The 18617-nt window shown below is 40.9% G+C and overlaps 1 protein-coding gene across 5 annotated transcripts in view; it reads right to left on the bottom strand.

Annotated features, from left to right (window-relative positions):
- Positions 1-18617, bottom strand: part of cylda (cylindromatosis (turban tumor syndrome), a) — a 62789-nt gene that overhangs the window by 29502 nt on the left and 14670 nt on the right. For 4 of the 5 annotated variants that reach the window (XM_061765560.1, XM_061765565.1, XM_061765561.1 and 1 more), the window contains exons 3-7: positions 14450-14761; positions 11119-11224; positions 5195-5296; positions 3794-3910; positions 491-879 (exon numbers count right to left, since the gene is read on the bottom strand). In XM_061765560.1, the coding sequence (XP_061621544.1) occupies positions 491-879; positions 3794-3910; positions 5195-5296; positions 11119-11224; positions 14450-14761 (1026 nt within the window). The remainder of the gene's footprint in view (positions 1-490; positions 880-3793; positions 3911-5194; positions 5297-11118; positions 11225-14449; positions 14762-18617) is intronic. The other variant, XM_061765564.1, reaches the window with a different exon arrangement.

Below are 18617 nucleotides of genomic sequence, written 5' to 3'. Positions count from 1 at the left end.
TATCCTCTATCTGGAAAGAACCCGCTTTCCACCTCTTCTTCTTCGACTTCGACCCACACTAGCTGAATTTCCAACGGCGCACTGCAGGTTGACAGCGCCGGTGGCGGACGTTATTAACCCGGGCCACGACCGATCCGGTATGGAATTCTTTGGATGAACGCTCATATTTGTTTGGCAAAGTTTTAAGGCGGATGTCCTTCCTGACGCAACCCTCTGCATTTATCCAGGCTTGGGACCGGCCTACAGTTTGCACTGGCTTGTGCCCCCCATAGGGCTGCATTAAATGAACAAACTTAATGATTTTAATAAAACAAGTGAATACATTTTAACTAACCAATTTTAGGAAAACATAGCTAAATTAACATAACAAATATTACAGGACTTTTAATAATGTAAGTGCTTGGAGGATCAGATCAAACTATAAAGGCTCACAAGGCCATACGTTGCCCACCCCTGGTCTATCCCAACAGTGTTACGTATGTGTTCTCACCAGCTCCAGCCCGGCCAGAGGCTCCAACAAGCCTGGAGGCAGACCCACCCAGCGGATGACGCCACACAGAGGGGGGTTCTCCTTCACCTCCACCAGGGAGCCCACCTCAAGACCAGGCTGCCCTCTGGTAGGTGTTGCAGGCCGCGGCGAAGAGGGGGCGGTGGGCAACGGTGCCTCGGCCTGCTCCCCCATTACAGACTGGACGGACAGGGAGAGCGGCCCGTGATTCATGTTGTCGATGGGCCCGCTCTTGCGGTTCAGGCTGAAGGGCAGCGAGTGGAACTTGTTGTCACTGGCCAACGAAGTGGCCAGCGGCACCCTAGTGGGCGGGGGGGACTGGTTGAAGTCGGGTGGAGTTTCGGTGAGCGACTTTGCTGGGTCCTCCCCAACTGAAGGATAGAAAGAAGACATGAAATGTATTTGGAGGCAATAAAACAACATTATATTAACATTTTACAACACACACAAAATAGATAAATGGAACATGTCTGAGATGAGCTGCCATTAAGATGCTGTTAAACACCATCTGGAGGATGACTGGAGAATGGCATGTACACTGGCAGCTAGCTGGTTTGTATATTTCATCAGCAGACTTTATTCTTCAAATCAGCCATTTTGATCATTCACAGGACAGGTCGTACAGTTAAGCCTAAAATTAGTCATATCATGGACAAATTTTGAAAGTTTTTGAACTGGTGTCCGGAAATAACATGGGGAAAAGCACTTGACTGTTTAAAAATCACTATTTTCATAAGATTTGTATATTCATATATATTTAAGATTGAGCTTCCTCAAACTCCCCCGTTAAAACATGGCATATGAATTATTATCAAAATGTATTTAAAAAAATAATAAAATAAAAATATGAAAATGTGTACATGTTTAACGAATAACTCCAGCATGGGGCAGTCTGGGGATTAGGGATTAGTAATTAGCATGTCTGCCTCGCAGTTCTGAGGTTTGCGGGTCATAGCCTTCCTGTGTAGGGTTTGCATGTTCTCTCTATGCTTGTGTGGGTTTTTTCCAGATACTTCGGTTTCCTCCCAAATTACAAAAACATGCATGTTGGGTTAATTGACTCTAAATTGTGAATATAAGTGTGAATTGTTTGTCTACATGCAACTGGCTGGCGACCAGTCCCGGGTGTACCTCATTCTCTCGCACAAAGCTATAGAAAATGAATGGATGAATCGCCGACATAAATTCGGTCAGTTTTTTGGCACTTTTGTGTGTCACTTGCAGTATTAAGTAAAAAAAAAACTTTACTGTGGGATGCAACGCAACATATATCTCAAAATGTTCACCACCCGATTTAAGATTTAAATGAGAGCAGCACTGTTCTACATAGATGGTTCAGATATGTTAATGAAATATGCCAGATAAGTCATTAAAGCTAAAAAAAAAAAAAAAAGAATTCAAGTCAACACCTCAAGGAGGTCACCACCTGTTTGTGAGTCACTGATGACACTCACATTGTTACACGTTAGAGGTCAGTATTCTAACGTCGATGCAAAAAAATGCTTTCACAATGAGACAGCATTTGGTGAAATGAAAAAGATGTCATCAAATGGATGCTTGACATCATGACATAAGGAGTGAAATTTTCTGATCAACAAGTAATTTAAAAAAAAATAAATCCCAACACTTATGGAAAGACAGAAACAAGACACAATGTGCAATTCTGACATCAGACTTTTAAAAATGCTTTGGCCACCCAATAGTTTCACTTTTTTCAATGTTTCTCTAGTTGTAGTTTAATTTGCAGCACTAAGCATTAATAAAAGCCTTTTCATCAACACTGGTCGCACCATGCAAGTGGGATGGGACGCCAAAAATTGTCTGTTGGAGACTGCTGGAAAAGTCTTCGTGGCAAGCTACTGCGACTGACTGAGCATTTCGTAGGCCATGTGACTGGAAAAGTATTTCACGTTGCAACATGTAGCAAGTGCAGTTCCCAACTTTTAAATATTGGCAAAGTTTCAAAAATTATTTGAAAGCTCCACTTAGCAATAATATTCATGTGAATGGAGAATGTAAGTTAATGTCTGACCACAATCGGATCCAGCGTATTTCTTCAAATAGAGGATTCCCTTCTTGTATAGGCCAACAAGGGTGTGAAGACAAAATAAAAGCCTCCCTAAAATAAACAAATCCTATTTCCCACCAGGGAAAAAAATAAAGTAACTTTAATTATCTGTAAGATACAATTGTTCGCACATGGGCATTAAACAGTTTACTGCTAAACCCTTTCTAATTTTGTTGCTAAGCAAAACAGCAGCACCTATTGAGACACGTAACCAGTCTTAGATGTATTTAAGGAAGTGACTTACCTCATGTTGTAGACGACTATTATAGAGCTGATTTTCATGACGTTTTTAAGGCTGATTAACATTCCAGTAGATGCCGACACGTTTATGTCCTGGGGAGCTGCGTAACGGTGTCTGAATTCGTTTTGGTATGGAACATTTCCCATTGCCACACGGAACATAATCGGTACGGGACAACAAGTGTAACTGCCTCACAAAGTAGCTACAACGCTACTCCATAAAAACACATACAGCAGCTCAGCCTCTGGCGAGCGGCGCTCATAGCTAGCGATATGCTTTTGGCATAACGTCAAATTACTATACAACTAGAGCACTATGTATTTTTAAAGCATGAAAATTTAGAGTGCTCAAACTGTTATTGTTGCACTAGGCTGCCTCCTTTATTTACAAACAATTAGTGTTGCATTTTCATAAAAAGAAAATATTTTGATCCTTATAAATTATTAACAATTTATAAATATATTGTTGTATATAATTTTTTTTAGAATACTTCACCTTTGGGGGAAGTACCTGCTACCAGTTTGCAGAATTTTGTGTTTCATTTTGAAAATTATTAAATATGTTGTTCTTTACAGAAAAGCAGTTTTGTTTAGCATTTATTTCCCTTAATGTACTCAAAGTGAACCCAACTGCCACCTTAAAACCAAGGTACATACCACACCATGATTTTTGGTGGCCACCCCAAGAATTTATCTGCAACAGCCCTTTATAATACCAATAACATTGTTTAATATAATTTTAAAAGATTTTTACCCAATAGACGTCGGCCCCTGTTTGCAGTTGCATAAATACATGCCGCCTGCCACTGTTTGAGGAAATACAGTACTTATGAAGGTGTAATTTGAACTACCATTTGACCAGAATTTGTTAAAAAAATATTATATGGATTCTACAAAAAAAATCTTAACGGATGCTTGTTCGGAAACAGGAGCTTGCCAGCAAGACGGAGGACGTACCACGAGTGGCCGTGTGTTACCTTCGTCAATGTACCATGTGCTTTTGGATTTGGACTGCACTTGGGGGTCAACAGAGCTCCCATTTAAAGTATAGTAAAAGTCAGACTTGCTCCTACTGCCACACTGATGAGCTAAGCCTGGAAATAACAAAAGTACACCACAACACAGCACAGATGGATAATAAATAGAAAGGAAGGCGTATGTGTCTATTGCACAAGTGTACAAGGAGTGTGTGTCTGTGTTGTGACATTCTGTTTGCGACAGTCGATTATCAGAATGATACCATGATCATTAACCAGCAAAGAAAGCATAAAAGAAAATGCATGTTAATAGAATTGTATTGTATATGCAGCGGGGATCTCATACAGCGGAACCTCTGAAGTCCTTTACAGTCACACAAACTGTGATGTCACGTGACATCAGCATATCGCATGAGACCTCAGCACCGTGAGTATCACAGGATTTTGGGCAAGTCTTCGGCTTTTTGTGGCGTTTTTGGCGACACGTATTCCAAAGCAAGGAGCACAAAAGGAGAGAATGGTAATAAGAGCAGATTATACAAATGTTATGTAAAGTAACCTTTCAATTGAATTATTCTTTTGACATTCAAATTAATAATCTTAATATTAACAGTGCTAAATGTATTTTGTATTTTTAAATCAGCTATACAGCCTTAAAATAACATTTTCACAAAAAAAAATTCACAAAAGAGCAGATTTCTGAGTTTTCCCCTTCGCTTTCGAAAAAGCAAATGAAAACGACATTATCGAAAACAAGGTTTTTTTTCCCCTTCATGGATTTGCTTTATTTCTCCTAATGCAAAACAAGCTTTTAAAGTGCTTCTTTTCAGCATTCCCCCACCCTGCGTATTAATTTGCATTTACTTTCACTGAATTAAGAGAAATAAATGATAATGTGACAATAAGTTGTGATTTATTTTATTTTATTTTTTTATCGTCTTGACAAACTCAAATTAATCGATCAAGTCGATTAATAAAAAGGTAGATGGTGACAATTTGACCCTGGAACAGATTATTTCTTTTATTTTAATGATTTTTTGTTTCAAACTTTTCATTCTCAGAGGTTCCACTGCATTTAGATTTAGTATTTAAGGATGCCTTGGTATCATAGCAAGGTTTTACAAAGGTGGTTTCTACTGAAACAAGAATGTTAGTGCTTAAGATGTATATATTACTCATGTATCACCCCTGCAGAAATAAAATGTGACTAAGCAAGGTTGTTGCTGACAACCAGAGAGCAGTTGAAAAGCCCCTTTTAAGAAAGAAAGTGCTTAAAATGTATATATTACTCATGTATCACCCCTGCAGAAATAAAATGTGACTAAGCAAGGTTGTTGCTGACAACCAGAGAGCAATTAAAAAGCCCCTTTTAAGAAAGAAAGAAAAGAAAAAACTGAGTACCTTTGGTCTTCGGTTTGCTTTGGCCAGAGGACGACTTGTCGTTGTTGTTGCCTCTGGAAGCAAAAGTGTGCTTTTGCAGCCTTTGGTCCTGCATGGAATATTCTGCGTGGACCAAAATAAACATTCAACATTAGAGGCACTTATGAGATACATACATGAGAATACTGTCTGAATTATACACTGGCAATTTAAAATATATTGTATTTAAATTTAAGCAGTGGTTTTTGAGCAAATGGTTTCCTTAACATCCAGGCAAACTACACTGAAGTATTTTGATGTGTTCAAGGAGACATTAATTTTTTCAAAACACATCCCATGTATCTTAACAAAGCTGTGACATTCTTTGGTCGAAACACAAAAGATAAAGAATTCGACACCACTACTAATAAGTCAAGGTCAAGGTGCTTTTATTGTCAATTCTTCAGTATGCGTAACACATACAGAGGATTGAAATTACGGTACTCAAAGGCCCGCGGTGCTGCAAAGACAGTACAAATAATGTCAAAACTATGGTACAGTGGGTACGGAAAGTATTCAGACCCCCTTAAATTTTTCACTCTTTGTTATATTGCAGCCATTTGCTAAAATCATTTAAGTTCATTTTTTCCGCATTAATATACACACAGCACCCCATATTGACAGAAAAAAACTTAATTGTTGAAATTTTTGCTGATTTATTAAAAAAGAAAAACTGATATATCACACAGCCATAAGTATTAAGACCCTTTGCTGTGACACTCATATTTAACTTGGGTGCTGTCCATTTCTTCTGATCATCCTTGAGATGGTTCTACACCTTCATTGGAGTCATCTTTGCCAAATATTCAAGTATGTACCGCTTATTAGAATTTAAAAATGCTATTACTGTTAGCTAACTCTAATCTTTGCAAACACGGTCACTCTGCTTAACTTTTGGTTTTGACATGATAGTGCTTCCGTGTAGTTGCTTGATGAAGGCCACTCTTTACCCAGCATAGCTGCTGGGTCATAGGCAGAGAAACTCAATGTGGGGGCGGTATTATCTAAATTAACCACACTGTTACATCACAACTTGGCAATATTTACAACGGCTCGCTCGTAGATGGTTTACTTGATAGATTTACTTACTTCAATCTCAAACTTGATGAGTGGGCAGGTACTCCAAAGAGCCAACAATTTGTATTGTAAGCAATTACAGTGCCCTGAAAAAGTATTGGCCCCCTTCTCAAATTATTATATTTTTGCAGTTTCCCCACTTTAAACATCATCAAACAAATGTAAATATCATACAAATATAACCCTGAAACCCTTGACCTTAAAATGTCGTTTTTAAATGTTGATTTCATTTATTAAGGAGGGGAAAAAAATCAGTTACCTAGCCCTGTATGAAAAGGTAATTATCCTCCCTTGTTAAATCATGAATTAATTGTTCCTAATCACAATTTTTGGTTAATTTCCACTGAACACACCAAGCCTGATTACCTCCAGATCTGTTGAATCAAGAAATCTCTTAGAGAATCTGTCCCGACAACATCAAGTCAGAAAAAATATATAAAAAAAGCTGCAAAAAAATGGCACGGTCCAAAGAAAGTCCAGAACAGTTGAGAAATAAAGTAATTGACATTATCAGTCTGGACAATCCAATGAAATTCTAGAACAGTCGCGAAATAAAGTACCGTAATTTCTCGTGTATAATGCGCACCCATGTATAATACACACCCGCAAAGTTGACCTCAAAATTCTGGAAAACCCTTCTACCTACAGACCCTTTCCAAAAAATTTGAATATCATAGAAATTTGTATTTATTTACATAATTCCATTCAAAAAGTTAAACTTTCATAGATTATAGATTCAGGGCCCACAATTTAAACAATTTCAAGTATTTATTTGTTCATTTTTACATAATTTGGGTTTACACCTCATAAATCAGGAACTGTAAAAAAAATAAAATACTGTGAAGAAATCGCCATTTTTGTAGGAAAAAAAAAAGAAATTAGGGTCACATTAAATCAATGAAAATATGGTACTTTCAAAACGATATGTTAATCTTCTATACTTGGCCAGGAATCCCTTTGCTTTAATCACTGCCTCAATGCGCCGTGGCATTGAGGCAATCAGCCTGTGGCATTGCCTGGGAGTTATGGAAGTCCAGAGTTCCTTGATGCTTGCTGTCAGTTCTTCTTTGTTTTTGGGTCTGGTGCCGCTCATTTTCCTCTTGATAATACCCCATAGATTTTCAATGGGGTTTAGATCCGGCGATGATTAGTGTGTGACACTCAAGTTTAAAACATTTATGGCCTGCAAAATTTGGGCTCATTTCTTTACAGTATTCAAATTTTTTGAATTCTTGATTTCGTGTGTTTTATGAGCTACAAGCCCAAATTATGTAAAAATTGTTAAAATTGTGGGTCCTGAATCTATAATCTATGAAAGTTTAACATTTTGAATGGAATTATGGAAATAAGTAAACCTTTCCATGATATTAAATTTTTTTGAAAGGGTCTGTATGCATAATGCATTTTTACAATGTGTGCTTTTGCTTCTACCCATATGATCAAAACATGAAGTATTATCTGTATTTTTATACTTATATTTTCAAAGAATTATTCTGAGACTAAGCACTTTATTTGAAAACATTACCCATGCAGAATTTGTAAGAGGGGTACAATCCTTTAAAGAAAACATAGGGTCAGGCGAAACAATACTTGCAATTTTATTTTAATGGGATTCAAATTAAACTGTCAATCATTTCAGAAAAGCATTATCATTAAACAAAGCATAACCATAAAGAAATTAATGCTGGTTGTTGTTCAGTCATAAGTCGTATTTAAAAAAAATAAACAATATTTCACAAATTCTGCTAGGGTATGTAAACTTATGAGCACAACTGTACATGATGGCACAGAGGATGCTGGTGGTGTTTGGCTCTATATACAGTGGGTACGGAAAGTATTCAGACCTCCTTAAATTTTTCACTCTTTTTTATATTGCAGCCATTTGCTAAAATCATTTAAGTTAATTTCTCCTCAATGTACACAGAGCACTCCATATTGACAGAAAAAAAAACTTAATTGTTGAATTTTTGCAGATTTATTAAAAAAGAAAAACTGAAATATCACACAGCCATAAGTACTCAGACCCTTTGCTCAGTATTTAGTAGAAGCACCCTTTTGAGCTAATACAGCCATGAGTCTTTTGGGAATGATGCAAGTTTTTCACACCTGAATTTGGGGATCATCTGCCATTCCTCCTTGCAGAGCCTCTCCAGTTCTGTCAGGTTGGATGGTGAATGTTGGTGGGAAGCCACTTTCAGGTCTTTCCAGAGATGCTCAATTGGGTTTAAGTCAGGGCTCTGTCTGGGCCATTCAAAAACAGTCACAGAGTTGTTCCAAAGCCACTCCTTCAGTATTTTAGCTGTATGCGTAGGGTCATAGTCTTTTTTGAAGATGAAGCTTCGGCCCAGTCTGAGATTCTGAGGACTCTGGAGAAGGTTTTTGTCCAGGATATCCCTGTACTTGGCCACATTCATCTTTTCTTCGATTGTAACCAGTCTCCCTGTCCCTGCAGCTGAAAAACACACCCACAGCATGATGCTGCCACCACGATGCTTCACTGTTGGTACTGTATTGGACAGGTGATGAGCAGTGCCTGGTTTTCTCCACACATGCCGCTTAGAATTAAGGCCAAAAAGATCTATCTTGGTCTCATCAGACCAGATAATCTTATTTCTCACCATCTTGGAGTCCTTCAGGTGTTTTTTTAGCAAACTCCATGCAGGCTTTCATGTGTCTTGCACTGAGAAGAGGCTTCCGTCAAGATACTCTGCCATAAAGCCCCGACTGGTGGAGGGCTGGAGTGATGGTTGACATTCTAGAACTTTCGCCCATCTCCCGACTGCATCTCTTGAGCTCAGCCACAGTGATCTTTGGGTTCTTCTTTACCTCTCTCACCAAGGCTCTTGTCCCCCAATTGCTCAGTTTGGCCACACGGCCAGCTCTAGGAAGGGTTCTGATCGTCCCAAACGTTTTCCATTTCAGGATTATGGAGGCCACTGTGCTCTTAAGAACCTTAAGTGCAGCAGATGTTTTTGTAATCTTGGCCAGATCTGTGCCTTGGCACATTTCTGTCTCTGAGCTCTTCAGGCAGTTCCTTTGACCTCCTGATTTTCATTTGCTCTGACATGCACTGTGAGCTATAAGGTCTTATATAGACAGAGGTGTGGCTTTCCTAATCAAGTCCAATCAGTATAATCAAACACAGCTGGATTCCAATGAAGGTATAGAACCATCTTAAGGATGATCAAAAGAAATGGACAGCACCAGAGTTAAATATATGAGCGTCACAGCAAAGGGTCTGAATACTTATGGCTGTGTGATAGTTCAGTTTTTCCTTTTTAATAAATCAGCAAAAATTTCAACAATTAGGTTTTTTTTCTGTCAATATGGGGTGCTGTGTGTACATTGAGGAAAAATTTTAACTTAAATGATTTTAACAAATGGCTGCAATATAACAAAGAGTGAAATTTTAACAAAAGCCATTTCTAAAGCTTTAGAATTCCAGTGAACCATTGGAAGAGCCATTATCCTCACATGGAGAAAACATGAACAGTGGTCTAACTTCCCAGGAGTGGCCGGCCTACAAGGATTACCCCAGGAGAACAGCAATGACTCATCCAGGAGGCCACAAAGGAACTCAGGACAACTCCCTAAAGTACAGACCTCCCTAAATGATTTTCAAGACTTTTGGGAGAATATTATATGGACTGACGAGATGAAAATTTTAGCTTTTTGGAAAGTGTGTCTCTCATTACATCTGGCGTAAATGGAGCACAGCATTTCAAAAGAACATCATACCAACAGTCAAACATCGTGGTGGTAGTGTGATGGTCTTAGGCTGCTGCTCCTTCAGGACCTGGACAACTTGCTGTGATTGATGAAACCATGACTTCTCCTCTTTAGTAGAAAATCTTGAAGGAGAATGTTCAGCCATCAGTTGGTGACCTGAAGCTGATGCGCACTTAGGTTATGCAGCAGGATAATGATCCAAAATACACCAGCAAGTCAACTTCTGAACAGCTTGAAAAATAAAAATAAAATTAAAAATGAAGGAGTTGCCTAGTCAATGTCCAGACTTGAATCCAATTGAAATGCAGTGGTATGACCTTAAAAAGGCCATTCATGCTCAAAAAACGTAAATTTTTGCTTATTTCAAACAATTCTGCAAGGAAGAGTGGGCCAAAATATCTCCACAGAGATGTGAAAGACTAATTGCCAGTTATAGAAAACGCTTGATTTCAGTTGTTTCTGCCGAGGATGTCTCAACCAGTTATTAGGTTCAGGGGGCCATTACTTTTTCATACAGGGCCAGGTAACTTTGAAGAGCTGTTATCCTTAATAAATGAAATGACCAGTTCACTTGGGTAACATTTTTCTGATATTTACATTTGTTGATGATCTTAAACATTAAAGTGGGGAAACTTTGCAAAAATATAAGTATTTGAGAAGGGGGCCTATACTTTTTCACGGCACTGTAAAGTTCATTTTCAATAACATGTCCCCTTTAAGACTTTTTTTTCTACTTACAGGAGGCTCTTTGTCTCGTGTTTAAGCATCACTTATGAACAATGGAGGTGTTATGCCTTTGCAAACTAGCTCAAAGTTCTTGTGTCAAAAGAGAGTAGAGCATTTATTCTATATACGTGTGACAAGGCTTAGTTTTTGTCGCCGGTCTACTTGATGACTGAAGGCAAGAGATGTAAAACAGTTATGGCAGCTTTCTAGTGCACATATATTTATCAATATGCCAATATGGGGAACAAAGAGCTTGAGTATTTTGCTTGGATAAACAAGTGAGGCATCAAAACAAAAGACCCTCTGTTGGAAGCATCAAGAAAATAAGAAAAACTAATGAGAAGAGACATTTCTCACAAAAGGAGGCAGCTCACCTGGCATTACGTCACAAAGGGGGACAAGTCGAGTGTGCTCCAAACTGGCAAAGTTACACAGCAGTTTCCCGCCAATCATTCCGTCCCACTCGCCGATTGGATTGTCCTGTAAGAGTTGGAGCCATGAGAACTGTGTAACCCCTCCAGGTCTTATCACTTTATCCAACACACTTGCATGGTGATAACCAAGTTGTTCATCCTCCCTGCAAAAGCACCCCCCTATGATTCAGATCCTACTTAGAGCTGTAATCCCTCCTGAGAGTAGAACCAAACTATTCTTCCCCCTTGCAGTTTGCAATCCAGCACAACGCCCCAGCAGCGTGAAAGCGAGAAGGCAGGGCGAGGCTAGGCAAGAGCAGTGGTCTCCCAATTAGCTGTGTGCTTGCCTGCTTGCCCCCTCGCCACGCTATCGGGTCATACCACTCGCAGACTTTCATCCCCGAATGTGACTGCCTCCTCATCTTGGTGTGGGCAGAGGATGGGAGACGTGGGCTCACCGCTGCCGCTAACAATTAGCAGTCAAATGCCGCTGTTACGTACTCCAATCTCCCTATGACCACAGCACCCCTTCCAACATGACAACAGTAGTCATAGCTACCGGCTATGCTGAAAGAACATATTCCCTAAACTCGCAAATAAACAGCCATACAGAAAGAGATATAACTCAATAAGTAATCTTATAATTTTAAAACCAAAACTGGCACCTCCTAATCCAGGGGTGTGCAAACGTTTGTGCTCAACAGACACATTTTAGATTTCAAATGGAAAGATGGTCATTTGTACAAATCCCATTTTCAATGAAGTTGGGACACTGTGTTAAAGCGGAAGGAAAGTCAGAGGGTCACAACTTTCTATTATATTGCAAATGTCCAGATCTTCTTTACCTGATACAGGTTACTTAAATCTACTATTTATTCATTCTCAAAAAATACTTTTAAATCACTGCATCGTAAGCCGCCATTTTTACGTCATTCCGAGTGCAAAAGAATGTGACGTAACATCATCCTTCCTTCAGGTAAAAGGATGGAAGTGACGTCTCAGCTAATATAGCCACGAGCTAGCACGTGCCCTTACATTTGAGCAAGCCTAGTTTGTTAAAAATGGATCGGTAGGAAATGCAACTGTGTCAGGCTGTCAGCATCAAAAGTAAGTGTGCAGTTTCATTTTCACATATTAAAATGTCTCAGAAAAGTACTCCGCCGGCTGTCGCAAGCCTAACGGCACTCAGGTGGCTATCTGCTAGCATATTAAATCAGCGATTGAACATGATTTTGGGATGGCATTGTGTTGATGTTGGTGGAAATAGTACATGATGGCAACATAAACTGCGGTCAGGACAGCATCCAGGCAATGAGTCGAGGATGCACCTGCGGTGGTGCTATGGCCGCATTGGCAGTGCCAGAAGCCTTGATGAGGTGCAGAGGCCAACTTCAAATAAAAGCTTAAGAGTTCTCAGGGCATTGAATCAATCGCAATTGGACTGTTATGTTTGTCCAGTTGGGATCAATTCAATTTCCTGAGAATTAAATGACCTAGATGAATGAGTATATTCAAAGGCAAAAGCCTAGCAAGGCATTAATGTCCAATGGCAGGGCTTTTACTTTGTTGGCCTACGCGGTGCACTGGTGTCCGGTGTGTTGCCGTGTTGCTTTTTTTTTTGTCACGTAACCTTTGCAAGGGCACCTGTGACATTAATTTTAGTCCACAGCAAAGAGCGATGTTGGCCAAAATGATCACCTCCTGGAATAGGTGAAATTTGATGAATTTATCTGTTTAATCCTTATTCCACAAACACCATTATTCTGAATATCATGTTTAGACTAATGGGGGCACATCCAACATATTCTTGCCCATATTCTTTCCTTCCGCTTTAAAAATAAGTTAAAAACTGAATACATGGCTTCCAAATCCTTCAACCTACGTTCAACTGAATACATATTTTTTTAAATTTTGGGTGGTAAATATTTACTGGACATGGGAAAAATACAAAAATGGTTATGTACAGTAACCTAAGCTCTCAGATAACTGAAAGATTTAAAAAGCAGGAAATATTTGGCCTAAATGAAATACAGTATTCACCCTTTGTTTGTCAAAACTGAAGTACAATAATTGAGTTCATGTGGCTGTGAAAGGCCCGATTCGAAGGGGTTTGCCTTGGACCACGCCACTGTGCTTAGCCAGCGACAGCCAGCCCACAAACTGTGACACCATGGTGGATCACCTTTGATTAAGAAGGCGACTTGCCAGCTAGCTAGGCCGCTAGCTGCACTACACTTCGAACGTTCCTCACGGTTATACGCTTCATTTTGGTGCCGTAAGGCGACCTGGCTGGCCACTGTGGGTTGCCCAGGCTTCTCTTTACCCATCAATTGCGAGGCTTGTGGCTGCTTCACTCCCCACAAGTGAAAGCCGGTGAGTATATCCGCCCAGCCCGTAGTGAGCGACGCCGGCTTCCCCCCTCGAATCTAAGTAAACTAACTCCCCCTCAGTAGTGGTGAGAGGGAAATATAAGATAACAATACAGTTGCAAACTGTATGGTAGAAATTTTCACAGCACACGTACACCTCTATCTGCTGCGACCGCTTGCCATGTCACGAGAGCGTCCGACAAGTGCACATTTCTAATTGTTTTTGTAAATCATGGACGTTGAAGGAAAAGGACAGGAATAGGACCATCTGGATTGTTATCAGCGCAAAGTTCAAAAGCCAGCATCTGTGATGATATGGGGTTTTGTTTGTGCCCATTGCATAGGTAACTTGCATATCTGTGAAGGCACCATTAATGATTAATTGTTTCATCATGTGAAATGTGGTAATGGTAGTTGCCTCTACTTTATTATTTTTGTTTAAATTGCATTTATTCAAGTGAACAATTCACCCTGCAATGAAGTGGTGGTTTAATAAAGCAGAGGCCATCATTTGAGGTAAATAGTGTGACAATGTGCGGCACAGTGAACGACTGGTTAGCACATCCGCCACACAGTTCTGAGGACCGGGGTTCAAATCCTGGCCCCGCCTGTGTGGAGTTTGGATGTTCTCCCCGTGCCTGCGTGGGTTTTCTCTGGATACTCTGGTTTCCTCCCACATCCCAAAAACATTAAGGGTAGGTTAATTGAAGACTCTAAATTGTCTGTTGGTGTGAATGTGAGTGTGAATGGTTGTTTGTTTATATGTGCCCTGCGAGTGGCTGGTGACCAGTTCAGGGTGTACCCCGCCTCTCGCCCGAAGATACCTGGAATAGGATCTAGTACGCCCGCGACCCTAGTGAGGATAAGTGGAACGGAAGAGGAGTATGACAATGTAGTCAGTGGTAAATGGCACAGGTACTTACCATGTCAACACCCACGTAGTAGCCCTGGCTCTCACTACCCGGCAGCAAGTCACAAAAAATGATGGTGCCTCTCTCAGGCCCCTCTCGGGTCTGCACCAGGACCCTGGAGTTGATCTCCAGCGGAGGGTAGTCCTGGTCCTGCTCCACCAGGGTGACATGGTCCACCTCCAGCTCGCCCATGTCGTCGTCATCATCGTCATCCCACAGCTCCAGCTTGTCCAGGGCCACAAACACACCGCATTCGTCCTCACAGCGGAACAGCTGGCGGCCCTGGAAGGATCCCTCCGTGAAGCCCTGGCCTCTGCCCTCCTCCTGAAGGAGGAAGAAATATCAAGAGGAGAGACCAGAGTGCTGAGTGAGAAGGCCGGGGACTGTAGCCATGATATAACCTTTAACTGTAAAGGCAATGATTTGAGTAACATTTAGAGGCGACATATTGAGTCAAATTTACATTTAAATTGGTTGTATACAAATGGCTGGTTCACCCATCCATCTATTCATCCATTTTCTGTACCGCTTTATCCTCACAAGGGTCGCGGGTGTGCTGGAGCCTATCCCAGCTATCTTCGGGCGACAGGCGAGGTACACCATGAACTGGTCGCCAGCCAATCGCAGGGCACATATAAACAAACAACCATTGGCGCACACATTCACACCTAAGGGCAATTTAGAGTATCCAATCAACCTACCATGCATGTTATTGGGATGTGGGAGGAAATCGGAGTGCCCGGAGAAAACCCACGCAGGAACGGGGAGAACATGCAAATTCCACACAGGCGGGGCCGGGGATTGAACCCCAGTCCTCAGAACTGTGAGGCTGATGTGCTAACCAGTTGCCACTTCTCTGGAACCCCTCAAGTGTAAAATCTAACAACCAAGTCAACATTATGTGATCTGTCTATTTCTGAAAATCTGTCTGTCAAGCCATTCTACATTTCTGCGTCACTGTTAGACCTTGATCTCACTGGCCCGGTGACTAGTTGGCGAGCTGATGACGACTCTAGTCTTCGCTGGTTGCGGAGACGTCTCCGTGACGTCTCCTAGAGTTTCCTGGAGACTAGCTAGGTCAGGTAAGTCGACTTCAAAAACAGGTTGACACATATCTCCACCTCGAAGCACCAGCTCGAAGCATTCCCAAAAAGACTCATGGCTGTATTAGCTAAAAAGGGTGCTTCTACTAAATACTGATCAAAGGGTCTGAATACTTATGGCTGTGTGATATTTCAGTTTTTCCTTTTTTAAAAATCTGCAAAAATTTCAACAATTACGTTTTTTTTTTTTTCTGTCAGTATGGGGTGGTGTGTGTACATTAATGTGGGAGGGTGGACGGGGGGTTGTTCGGGGGGAATGATTTTAGCAAATGGCTGGTTGGGCCGTGAGTGCCGTTCAGTGGGCCGTAAAAGAATTACAAATTTTGCACCGGTGGGCGGCAAGGTAGCGTATGTTATAAATTCAATACATCAGCGCTGTTGCTTTTGTCAAGGAGATGCTTAAATACAATATGGCTTCCTGCCACTAGGTGACAATAAGGCGTCAGTCAGTTATTTACCTATACGTAGAGTAAGTATACGTATAAGTAAAAGAGGAAACCTCAATAGGTAAAAGAAGACCGCGAACAGTGAAAATCATGGATAAGTATTTAAAACGAAAAATTTAAATCAAGGTTGATGCCGAACCTCACCAAGAAATGAAGCCGTCAAAACTTAAGCACCATAAAGAAACTAAACATCCGACACTCATAGGAAAGTGTGTTGATATTTTTCCAATCGAAAAGAAAATGGGCTAACAGCTTCACAAAAAGTCCATCATGCCAATGACGAGCAGCTTTAAAAGGTCATTGAAAGCCAGCTACCTCGTAGCCAGACGTGTAGCAGAGAGCAAAAACACGTTCACCATAGCGGAGGAGCTTGTTGTACCTGCTGCTGTGAAGATGCAATGTGAGATTATTGGAGAGATGGATGCAAAGAAGCTGTTTACCATCCGGCTGTCAAACGACACTGAGTCACCGCATCACGGACATGGCTTCTGGAGAGAATCAAAAGTAGCCAATTTTTCTTTTTGCAACTCGACAAGTCCACCAATGCCACAAATGCCGCTCTGCTATTGTTTTTAATTTATAATTTTGGGACACTAGTTTGCATGAAGACAAACGTTTGTAGAGAGCTGCCAACACGAGCTATGGCTCAGGAGTGTTTCCGCAAAATGGATAATTATTTTACTGAGCATGGCCCGGGACTGGCAGAACTGTGTTGGGGTGTGCAGCGATGGTGCAACGTCAATGACTGGCCAGCATCATGGTGTCATCAGGCAGATACTTGATCATGCACCAGAAGCCAAATAGAACGACCCAGTTTTCTCCTACGTCAACTGAAAACCTTGCAGCAAAAAGTATAGCACCAGAGTTTCACGAGGTTATGGATCTAAGTCTGAAAACCATTAACTTCATTAAAAATAATTCTGTGAACTCCAGATGTTTTGCCATGCAGGCAGATCATGACCAGGTGCTCTAACACAGTGAGGTGAGATGGCCCTCAAGAGGACTAGTCCTTAAAGTAAAGTTTTAGCTTTTTAAACTGTAAGTTGAAAAGGATTTTACTGTTATGCATCCATCCATTCTCTGAACGACTTATCCTCACTAGGGTCGCGGGTTTGATTTAGTTATTGAATACAAAATAGAATAGAAGTCAACACAAATCATAATATTGGAATAGGCCCCGGGCAACTTTGTACAAGTTGGGCCTCAAAGTAAAAAAAGATTAAGAGGCCCAGATCTATAGGATAAGCAAATCTAAAATAAAATCAATAGTGACAGCCCTATACGAGACCTTTTGGCGGCGACTCTAAACGCTCACCCCAGAGAAAAACCTTTACTTAACTTAAATGTCACAAAACTGGAATGAACCTGCACCAAACTTTATGTGGACATATCTACTTATGGCCATGTCAACCTCTGAAAATATCAGAACGATCGGCCAAATATTTTGGATTTTATGGACCTCAAACATCAAGATTTTTCCTCTTATATAGAAAAAACTCAACATCGCTCAATGTCACAAAACTGCGAGCCTCGTCACCAAAATGTATAAGGACACCTCTACCTATGCGCACTTAAACCTCTGCAAAAATCAGAACGATCGCCCCTATATTTTGGATTTACTCATTAGAGGACTGTCTGTGTCCGTGCTCCGCCAGCTGAGCGCAAAACACACACAGAGCACGCACACACAAACTATACATTTATTTACATGACGATCAATAAAGGCAACAGCTGGGAGTCCTCATCTCAAGCCAGGATTGTGGAAAAAAGCAGGAAGTAGAAACCTACAAAAGTAAAACCAGTAACAGCACTAGCACTAAACATCCACAAGGCTACACCAAACGCTCCCTAACGCAAGACAAAAATAGCAACTTTTGGTTCATATTATTTTTCTTCTTTAAGCACCATCCTTCAGTCAGGAAAACAGTGTCACAAAAATACACAAGAAGCTCAACCTTCCATGCTGGCTGAAATGAAGTAGAGTGAGGTGCATCACGTTATGATGGTTAAAAATGTATCTAATCCCCCCCCCAAAAAAAACAGTAGTCAAACTCAAAAGTATTCAACTTGGAGAATTCCATTTCAGTAAGTCGGTCAGTATTTGGCAACAGGCTAAAAGTCTGTATGAACCGAGGTGTTTATTTATATTAAGCTGTGGCCTCAGCGCTCCAGCGTTGCCGTCGACCCACTCAGCTGCAGGCCGCAGAACAGAAACAACATTGTGCTGAAATAAGCAAGCCTTTGTGCATGCGTGTGTGTCGCCTCTGCGGACATGTGGCACAGTGCGAGTGGTTATGTTTGACAGAGAGTTGCATTGGTATCATGGAAATGTTCTCACTGCTGTCAGTCAAAACAAGAGCTTTGTGTCATGCAGTGCTAAAACAGAGTTTTGTTTATTGAAGTTTCTCTAGTGTGGGATAGCAAAACACACTATTACTAGTGTTACTACTAGTATGACGCACCGCCAGTAGGGTGAGCACGTGAAAATTCGCATCCTTCGGCCGTTCGCTCGAGTTGCGAGGTTTGAACTTCAAGCGACATTCGTGTCGTGACAGCCAACCAGCGACGAGAATGGACTACATCACACACAGCATAGTGTCCACAGTGTTGAGTAGAGAAAAATGGAGGAGA

This window comes from Phyllopteryx taeniolatus, chromosome 2 (genome assembly GCF_024500385.1).
Source record: "Phyllopteryx taeniolatus isolate TA_2022b chromosome 2, UOR_Ptae_1.2, whole genome shotgun sequence".
Classification (NCBI taxonomy): domain Eukaryota; kingdom Metazoa; phylum Chordata; class Actinopteri; order Syngnathiformes; family Syngnathidae; genus Phyllopteryx; species Phyllopteryx taeniolatus.
Note: the sequence above shows the minus strand (reverse complement) of the source record. Positions and strands in the feature narration are given on the sequence as shown.